Source organism: Otolemur garnettii, unplaced genomic scaffold, assembly GCF_000181295.1.
Source record: "Otolemur garnettii isolate 467f Iridium unplaced genomic scaffold, OtoGar3 scaffold00209, whole genome shotgun sequence".
In the NCBI taxonomy this organism is placed as follows: Eukaryota; Metazoa; Chordata; class Mammalia; order Primates; family Galagidae; genus Otolemur; species Otolemur garnettii.
Window position 1 is genome coordinate 752,822 of NW_003852604.1, and position 10,305 is coordinate 763,126.

General features: G+C 45.1%; 2 protein-coding genes across 4 annotated transcripts in view; one reads left to right on the forward strand and one right to left on the reverse strand.

Annotated features, from left to right (window-relative positions):
• MED19 (mediator complex subunit 19) overlaps positions 1–3,983 on the reverse strand; it is a 12,447-nt gene extending 8,464 nt beyond the window's left edge. The window contains exon 1 of one of the 2 annotated variants that reach the window (XM_003801347.3): positions 3,637–3,983. In XM_003801347.3, the coding sequence (XP_003801395.1) occupies positions 3,637–3,853 (217 nt within the window). In that variant the 5' untranslated portion in view covers positions 3,854–3,983. The remainder of the gene's footprint in view (positions 1–3,636) is intronic. The other variant, XM_023507831.1, reaches the window with a different exon arrangement.
• A 215-nt stretch (positions 3,984–4,198) lies between these two features.
• The window catches only part of TMX2 (thioredoxin related transmembrane protein 2), an 18,751-nt gene continuing 12,644 nt past the window's right edge, over positions 4,199–10,305 (forward strand). The window contains exon 1 of one of the 2 annotated variants that reach the window (XM_023507830.1): positions 4,199–4,484. In XM_023507830.1, the coding sequence (XP_023363598.1) occupies positions 4,296–4,484 (189 nt within the window). In that variant the 5' untranslated portion in view covers positions 4,199–4,295. The remainder of the gene's footprint in view (positions 4,485–10,305) is intronic. The other variant, XM_003801348.3, reaches the window with a different exon arrangement.

Here is a 10,305-nt window from a genome sequence, read left to right on the forward strand (position 1 = left end):
AAAAAAAAAAAAAAAAAAAAAATTTTACATTCCTAACTAAAACAATCTCCTAAAAAAGGAAGGAATAGGCTTGTTAACCTCTGCTTTTTACCTCCCTCATATACCCAGCATTTCCCCAGAACAGATATTCAGTATCCATCAACTAACTGATACAAATAGGTATAATCAGAATATGTAAGGCAAAAGAAAGATTCTAATCTTTCCTTTAGAAACTACTGGTGGACCTCAACCACTAACCAAAGCAAACCTAACCTCTCTATGCCTCAATTTCTTTTTTTTTTTTTTTGGCTGGGGCTGAGTTTGAACCCACCACCTCCAGCATATGGGGCCAGCGCCCTACTCCTTTGAGCCACAGGCACCACCCTCGATGCCTCAATTTTTCTACTAAAAAATGCAGGTAACAATGCCTACCTCAAAGGGCTATTCTCAATAGTAAATACTATTCCATATACGTGTGTTGCAAACTTGAAAGCAAATATTTCTTTCTTTCTTTTTTTTGAGACAGAGTCTCAAGCTGTCGCCCTCGGTAGAATGCTATGGTGTCACAGCTCACAGCAACCTCCAACTCTTGGGCTTAAGTGATTCTCTTGCCTCAGCCTCCCAAGTAGCTGGGACCACAGGTGCCCGCCACAATGTCCGGCTATTTTTCTTTTTTTTTAGTTGTAGTTATTATCATTGTTATTTGGTGGGCCCGGGCTGGATTCAACCTGCCAGCTCCAGTGTATGTGGCTGGTGCCCTAGCTGCTTGAGCTACAAGAGCTAAACTCAGACCAATATTTCTTATTTCTCTTAAATCATGATATAGCAGTAAGAGTTAGGAATGAGCCAGGTGCGGTGGCTCATGCCTGTAATCCTAGCACTTTGGGAGGTCGAGATGAGCGGACTGCTTGAGTGCAGGAGTTTAGAGACTAGCCTGAGCAACAGCAAACCCCATCTCTAAAAACACCTAGGCATTGTGACGGGCACCTGCAGTCCCAGCTACTCGGAAGGCTGAGGCAAGAGAATCACTTGAGCCTAGGAGTTTGAGGTTGCTGTGAGCTACGTTGCCATCGCACTCTACTGAGGGCGACATAGCAAGACTCTGTCAAAAAAAAAAAGTTAGAAATGAACTGAAAAGCTATCTTGGAGACTTAACACTCTTGATGTCCATCTTGTCAAACTTTTTCCTTTCTCATTGTTCAAGTCTCAGTACTATTATCCACCCAATTAATCAAGCTGCAAACTTAGAAATCATCCTTAATTACTCTTTTTTTGAGATAGTCTCACTTTGTCACCCCCCCCCCCGAATGCCATGGCATCATAGCTCATAGCAACCTCAAACTCTTGGGTTCAAGCAATCCTCTTGCCTCAGCTTCTACAACGCCTGGCTAGTTTTTAGAGATGAGGTCTTGTTCCCACTCAGGCTGGTCTTAAACTCCTAAACTAAGGCAATCCACCTGCCTTGGCCTACCAGAGTGCTAGAATTACAGGTGTGAGCCACTGTGTCTGGCCCCTTAATTACTCTTTATCTGTCACTTCCACAATTATTCATTCCTGTTGGCAGTACCTCTAACTTTTTTTTTGTTTTAAACTTGAGTGATCGGCTCAGTGCCTGTGCTACAGCGCTAGCCACATACACTAAGGATGGCAGGTTTGAACCCCGCCCAGGGCCAGCTAAACAACAATGATAGCTACAACAAAAAATAGCCGGGTGTTGTGGCAGGTGCCTATAGTTCCAGACTCCCTGGGAGTCTGAGGCTAGAGAATCGCTTAAGCCCAAGAGTCAGAGGTTGCTGTGAGCTATAACACCATGGCACCTACCCAGGGTGACATAGTGAGACTCCATCTCAGGAAAAAAAAAAAAAGTTGGAAGTTGCTGCAGGCTCGGCGCCTGTGGCTCAAGCAGCTAAGGCGCCAGCCACATACACCTGAGCTGGCAGGTTCAAATCCACCCCGGCCCACCAAACAACAACGACAGCTGCAACCAAAAAAAAATAGTGGGCATTGTGGTGGGTGCCTGTAGTCCCAGCTATTTGGGAGGCGGAGGCAGGAGAATGCTTGAGCCCAGGAGTTGGAGGTTGCCGTGAGTTGTCATGTCACGGCACTCTACCCAGGGTGACAGCTTGAGGCTCTGTCTCAAAAAAAAAAAAAGAAGTTGCTGTAATTATGATGCCACGGCACTCTACCAAGGGCAACATAGTGAGACTCTGTCTCAAAATAAATAAATAAATAATAAACTTGAGTGATCCTCTTGCCTCAGCATCCAAAGTAGCTGGAATTATAGGTACCTGCCGCAATGCGGCTAATTTTTCTATTTTTAGTAGAGACAGGTTCTTGCTCTTGCTCAGGATAGTTTTGAATTCCTGATCTCAAGCAATTTAGCTGCCTCAGCCTCCCAGAGTGCCAAGATTACAGGCAGGAGCCACCATGCCTGGCCTCATTTTTTTCTTTTTGAGACAGGGTCTTTGTCACCCAGACTAGAGCCCAATGGGATCCTCATAGCTCACTGCAACCTCAAACTCCTAGGCTCAAATGATCTTCCTATCCCAGCCTCTCAAGTAAAGGCACCTACAACTACCCCCAGCTAATTTTTCTATTTCTTTTGTAGAAACATGTATAGCCTGGTCCAAACTACCATCTCTTTCCCAAACTACTGGTTTCCGACTTTCATTCTTCACGGAGCTGCTGATTAAAAATAAATTTTATCATGTCACTCCCACATTAAAATAGTTTCCTTTCAAACTTATGATCTAAATGTTTTTATTGCTTTATAAGTGTCTCTGCCTAACTTTCTCACCTTCTAATCCCACCACTCTTCCCTCTTGTTTACTTCACTGGTGACGAATGGGTCTTCTGTCCCTCAGATAGTCCAAACAAGCCTTTTCTCATATCAGGGCTTCTGACCTCATTTTTTGTATAGAGAGTTATCTCACCCTCCTGTCCATACATCGCTCTTTGGTCCCATGTTAATTCAAATGTTACCTACTCTAAAGGGGTTCTTTAAGCACTCTAGCTGAAATCGTTCTACCCCCTTAATTCTTTATCATGTGTTCTATTCCTAGCACTAACCATTATCTGGTATCATCCTGTTTACAGTTTGCCTCCTCCACTAAAATGTGAACTCCCCAATGGCAAGGCTCTAGTCAGTTGTGTTTACAGCTGTATCTCTTCAGCATTTAGAACGGTGCTTTGTACTTCGTAGGTGCTCAACAAAATAATTACTTGATTTGCAAGAGTCTGGTTCACTTCTAGGCCTTTCTTTGAACAGATAGGAAACACGGAGACCCTGGTAAGGGCAACTTGCTCCAAACAAGTTTGTGGCAAACTTGAAACTAAAACTTTGGGTGGCCAATTTAAATCAGGCCTCTCGAGTACCAAACTCAAACCCTTGATTAGTTTTTAGGGAGCTAAAGCCAGCGTCAGGGACAGAGCCCGGATACGGAGCGAAAAAACAGTCACACAGATGTACACGTACCCCACCCTCAAATTCCCATTAATTCAAATCATCCCTTTGGGCTTTCTAACAGCCCTTCCAACTTTGAGGTCCGGTAGGCGTTACCTAACTTACCTCTCACCTCAGCCAGCGGCCTGATAGCCATGCCCATCACCTCCTCGCTAAGACCAGATCGGGTGGCTTCCGCCAGGCCAAATACTCACCTGGCAGTTCTCTCATTAGGTAGAAGGGGCCACAACCAGCTGCTGACTTGTCGCCGCCGGGAGGATTCGTGGCCGCGGTTGGGGGCGGGGCCGTGCCAGGTCCCCCTCCAGGAGGAGGCGGAGGCGGGGGTGGAGGTTTTCCTGGTCCGAAGCTGAGTGCAGTTGGGGGCGGTGGTGGGTCAGCTTGAGCTCCAAACAGCGCCGTGAAATTCTCCATCGTCCTCTCAGCCTCGGCGCCGCTTCGATGTCTTACCGTTGATAATTTTCATTGGACAATCCTTTCACGGGGTACCGCCCTCATTCTCTAGACGCCGATTATCATTGGATGTGTCAGGCCACGCCTACCTCGTTGCGCAATTACTTCCGTCGCTTTATAAGAACGTTTAGGAAGTGCTACCTAACCTCATTAGAGTCTTCTTGATGTCTGCGCCTCACAATTACATATCCAATAAAATGACTTAGGTGGAAAAGGCGACAGCTAGACTGACCAATAATACATCAAATCCTTTTTTCAGGGCCGCCCTACCGCCCAATCAGAGACCTACTTCGGGGTTTGGAGGCAGTGCATTCGAGATTTGGCCCAATAGAGACTTCAATGCTGGGGAAGTGGACTCAGACCTACGACGCCGAGAGCGGCGGACGCCGCTAGGGCCAAAAAGATGGCGGTCCTGGCACCTTTAATTGCTCTGGTGTATTCGGTACCCCGACTTTCACGATGGCTAGCTCGACCTTACTACCTTCTGTCTGCCCTGCTCTCTGCTGCTTTCCTCCTTGTGAGGAAACTGCCGCCGCTCTGCCGCGGTCTTCCCACCCAACGCGAGGATGGCAACCCTTGTGACTTTGACTGGGTGAGCGCCCCCGGTCTTAGTATCCCGCGACCTTGACTGTCCCTGCCCCTGTGGTGCGTCTAGGAATCTTGGGGTTTACCTTTCTGAGGACACCTCAGGTTCCGAACTTGTAGCGGACTGGCAGATTATTAGAGCGTAAGGTCTGATTGTCATGGAGTCTGTATCTCAGTGTTTAAGATGAGAAAACAGGGAGCCTGTTAGTCATAGTCCCTGCCCTACAGGCCACAGTCTTCTTACTTTGGGGGCCAGGCTTCTTTTCCTCTCACCATTCATGGTAATCAACCCTACCAAAACTCGGCACATGTACAGCGTTTTTGTGAAGCCTTCTGAGGAGCCAGTGAGGTAGACTAGGCAAGTAGTAGTATTTCTGTTTTATTGATGAAGAAATTGGTCTCGGCAATTTCTCGGTAGGGCGACTTTGCCTAAGGTCACAAAACTAGTGGGTCGCCTGGGACTTGAAACTACTTTTCTGGCCATAGTACCTGCGCACCATATCAGCCAATTCCTAAGTTCAGTAAACTTTGCCAGAGTGCACATTTTATGCTAGGCACAATGCTGGATCCTGAGGATGCAAAAATGAACAAAATTATGAGGCCTATTGAAAAATAGTTCTAAAAAATACATTGGAAAGATAGCTGTTCCAACCTCCTTGCTGTACTTCCTTCGTGTAAGTGAAGGGGACTGCTCAAGAAGTTGAAGCTTTATGTCCTCTGCTATGTAGCATGTAGGAGGGACCAAGGGAAGCTTCCCCTTATTCGTTGATAAATCAACAGACAACAAAAGGTAGGTTTATAGGAGGAGAGAATTGCCTTAGACTAGAATGATTAGCAAATAACCCAGTTGGGTACAGATTATTATACACCCTTCTTCAGGGGGATAAGGGAAGAAAAGTCTGACATCAGCCTCCCAAGTAGCTGGGACTGTAGGCACTTGCCACTACACCTGGCTGGTTTTTCTAATTTTAGTAGAGACAGGGTCTGGATCTTGCTTAGGCTGTTCTAACTCCTGGGCTCAGGCAGTCCACCTGACTAGGCTTCCCAGAGTGCTAGGATTACAGGTGTCAGCCACTGCAGCTGGCTGGAAAAATGCAATTTTAATTCTTAGTAATTCCAACTCATAAAGGTGGGTGAAAATTGAAAATGTTAGTCTGGGCTCGGTACCTGTGGCTCAAGTGGCTAAGGCACCAGCTACATACACCTAAGGTGGCGGGTTCAAATCCAGTGCAGGCCTGCCAAACAACAATGACGGCTGCAACCAAAAAATAGCTGGGCGTTGTGGCAGGCACCTGTGGTCCCAGCTACTTGGGAGGCTGAGACAGGAGACTCGCCTGAGCCCAGGAGTTGGAGATTGCTGTGAGCTGTGATGCCACCGCACTCTACCCAGGGGGACAGCTTGAGGCTCTGTCTCAAAAAAAAAAGAAAGAAAATGTTAGTCTGGAGAGTCGCAGCCAGATACTGGAGCAAACCAAAAATTTAAGATTCAGTCAAAAACAGTGGACAGGGCTAGAATCTCATAACAGGTATACTATAGTTTTTTTCTGAAACATAATTTTTCTCTTTGCAGTCTTCCATTTCTACCAAAGATAAATCATAGTAAGATAAGATCTTGGCCTAATTATTTACATAGGTTTAGCAAGAACAGTGATTTATTATACAGGCTCTTTTAACTTGGCTTTGCTAGAACTTCGCATAAAGAATCTCAGGTTAGGCTCAGCGCCTGTGGCTCAAGTGGCTAAGGTGCCAGCCACATACACCTAAAGTGGTGGGTTTGAATCCAGTCCAGGCCCACCAAACAACAATGATGGCTGCAACCAAAACAGCCAGGCGTTGTGGCGGGCGCCTGTAGTCCCAGCTACTTGGGAGGCTGAGGCAGGAAACTCGCTTGAGCCTAGGAGTTGGAGGTTGCTATGAGCTGTGATGCCACAGTACTCTAACCAGGGGTACAGCTTGAGGCTCTGTCTCAAAAAAAAAAGAATCTCAGGTTAGACTTCTTGGTGCTAAGAAGCTAAGCCAAGCAGTTGACTCATCCTCAGACTGTGTCTATAATACCTGTATGAATAAGGTGAATTCCTCTTCTTTAGGTCTTCCAAATATCTTGAGGTTCTTGGGCTTGTCAGAAATTGAAATGTTTTTTTTTGTAGAGACAGAGTCTCACTTTATCATCCTCGGTAGAGTGCCATGGCATCACACAGCTCATAGCAACCTCCAACTCCTGGGCTTAGGTGAGTCTCTTGCCTCAGCCTACCAAGTAGCTGGGACCACAGGTGCCTGCCACAGTGCCTGGCTATTTTTTTGTTGCAGTTTGGCCAGGACCAGGTTTGAACCCGCCATCCTTGGTATTTGGGGCCACCACCCTACCCACTGAGCCACAGGCACCACCCAGAAATTGAAATTTTTTACTTGCCGCAAAGTAACCATTTGAACCATGTATTTAGGGTTCCAGACCAGTTTATCCAAAGTCTTCTTTTGGCTTTATAATGTCAATTTTAGTTCTTACACTATCTGTTCATATCTGAAAATATAACATTCCAATCAAAGCCTTGCTAAATTAACCAGTGTCTTTAATTGTATCCTAAAAAGAAAACAGATTCTTATAGAACTTATGGGAATGATTATATTGTCAGAAAATAAGAATACTGACAAATAGTTTTTATTTTATTTTAATCTTTTTTGAGACAGAATTTCACCATGTTACCCTGGATAGAGTGCTATGGCATCACAGCTCAGAGCAACCTCAAACTCTTGGACTTAAGTGATTCCTTGCCTCAGTCTCCCAAGTAGCTGGGACTACTGGCACCCGCCACAACGCCCAGCTATATTTTGGTTATAGTTGTCATTGTTGTTTGACAGGCCCGGGCTGGATTCAAACCCGCCACCTCTGATGTATGTGGCTGGTGCCCTAGCCGCTGAGCTACAGGTGCCAAGCCCACAAATAGTTGTTAAATTCTGGAGGGATGAGGTAGAGAGAAAGGTAAATGTTTTAATTCTGTTTATAAAAGTATACTTTACCCAATTGCTAAAGCTACCAATAGCTAAAAAAAAAACACAAAAGTTTTTTTAAAATTCTATAAAGGAAAACAAAAGAAATCAGCAATATTTCAAACCAAAAAAGGAATAAAAAAATCATTTTAGTCTTTCATCAATTCAGTGCCATATAATTAAAACTTGTGTTGCTTGATGTTAACAATTTTATGAGTCCAGTTTTTTTTCTTTTGTTAGAATTCTGAAAGTTTTTATCCAGTCCACTGATACAATCTCAAAGGTATCAGAGACCTTTATTTGTTAAGAGTTCTTTTTTGCTGTTGTTGTTGCAGTTTAGACAGGGTCGGGTTTGAATCCGCCACCTTCTGTATATGGGGCTGGCGCCCTACCTACTGAGCCACAGGCACCGCCAACTGTGAAGTGTTCTTTACATCTTTTTCAGGAACCTCCATGAAACAATACTTTTGAATTTGCAGAGAGTTTCCAGAAAAAATAAGCATCAGAATACAGTAGTTAAGGCTGGCCCCATATACCAAGGGTGGTGGGTTCAAACTTGGCCTGGCCAAACTGCAACAACACCAAAAATAGCAGGGTGTTGTGGTGGGTGCCTGTAGTCCCAGCTACTCAGGAGGCTGAGGCAGGAGAATGCCTAAGCCCAAGAGCTGGGGGTTGCTGTGAGCTATGACGCAACGGCACTCTACCTAGGGCGACAAACTGAGACTCTGTCTCTAAAAAAATAGAAAGAATACAGTAGTTCACTGTGGTCAAGACTTTAAATGACCTTGATTAAAAATGTAATTGACAGGGAAATTTGGTTATTTTCTCTGGCCTACAGCCACTTAATAGACATAATTATGATTGATACCATATACCAAGACATAGCAGATTTTTAGGAATCTCATACAATTTTGGAATACAGGCTCAGGGCCTGTGGCTCAAGTGGCTAAGGCGCCAGCCACATACACCTGTGCTGGCGGGTTCAAATCCAGCCCGGGCCACCAAACAACAATGACGGCTGCAACCAAAAAGTAGCTGGGCATTGTGGCAGGCACCTGTAGTCTCAGCTATGTGGGAGGTGGAGGCAGGAGAATTGCTTGAGCCCAGGAGTTGGAGGTTGCTGTGAGCTGTGATGCCACGGCACTCTACCCAAGATGACAGGTTGAGGCTCTGTCTCAAAAAAATTTTTTTGGAATACATATTCATAAATATCCATACAAACATAAAAAAAAGGGTTAAACGTAATTTCCTATTTGTTTATTTATTTTGAGACAGAGTCTTTCTGTGTTACCCCTGGTAGAGTGCTATAGTGTCATAGCTCACAGCAACCTCAAACTCTTCAGCTTAAGCAATTCTCTTGCCTCAGCCTCCCAAGTAGCTGGGAGTACAGGCACCCACAACAGTGCCCAGCTATTTTTTGTTGCATTTGTCATTGTTTAGCTGGCCTGGGCTAGGTTCGAACCCTACACCCTCTGTGTATAGCTGGTGCCGTAACCACTGCTATGGGTGCTGAGCCTAAACATAATTTCTTACTTAACAATATTTTCAGTATCACTTAATATACCAAATAAGGTTAACATGAATTTTCTTGGGTACGTTGGGAATGTTCAGAAGTTAGTTTGAGGTCAGAAAGAGTTAATTTCGCCTTTTCTTTCCTTTTTTAGCCTTTTTTTCTTTATTGTTTCAGGTTGAGGGTACCATGAATTAGGTTACATTGTTTGCATTTGTTAAGTAAAGCCCCTCTTATTATTGTGTCCTGCCCCCAAGATATGTACCATACACCCTAACATTGTGCCCATTAAGTTGAGCACACCCTCCTCCCCTTTCTCTGCTCCCTTATTCCCCACACTCCACCTTGAATTGAGTTTGAGTTTTCCTCTGTCCTTTTTTTTTGAGACAGTCTCACTATGTCGCCTTAGGTAGAGTGCCTTGGCATCACAGCTCACAGCAACCTCAAACTCTTGGGTTTAAGCAATTCCCTTGCCTCAGTCTCCCAAGTAGCTGGGACTACAGGTGCCTGCCACAATGCCAACCTATTTTTTGTTGTTGTTTTTGCAATTGTTGTTCTAGCTGGCCCGTGTGGAGTTCTAACCTGCCAGCCTCAGTGTATGTAGCCGGCGCCCTACCTACTGAGCTATAGGAGCCGCCTTTTTTTTTTGGAGACAGAGTCTTACTATGTTGCCCTCGGTAGAATGCTGTGGTGTCACAACTCACAGCAACCTCAAACTCTTTGGCTTAAGTAATTCTCTTGCCTCAGTCTCCCAAGTAGCTGCGGCTACAGGCACCCACCACAATTCCTGGCTACTTTGTTGTCATTGTTATTTGGCAGGCCCTGGCCAGGTTTGAACCCGCCAGCCCCTGTGTATGTGACCAGCGCCCCAACCACTGAGCTACGGGTGCTGGGCCATGCCCAGCTATTTTTTTTTTTTTTTTTTTTTTTTTTGCAATTTTTGGCTGGAACTAGGTTTGAACCCACCACTTCCAGTATATGGGGCCAGCACCCAACCCCTTTGAGCCACAGGTGCCATCCATGCCCAGCTATTTTTCAGATATAGGGTCTCACTCTTCTCAGGCTGCTCTTGAACTCCTGAGTTCAGGCAGTCCACCCACCTCGGCTTCCCAGAATGCTAGGATTATAGGCGTGAGCCACCACACTGGCCTTGGCTTTTCCTCTTAAGTGGGCATATATTAGACCAATTACTGGCTTTATATTAGAATTGAGTACATTGGATTCTTGCTTTTCCATTTTTGTGATACTTTGCTAAGAAGAATGAGTTCCAACTCTATCCAGGTTAATATAAAAGATGTCAAGCATCCATCTTTTTTTTTTTTTTTTTTTTTTT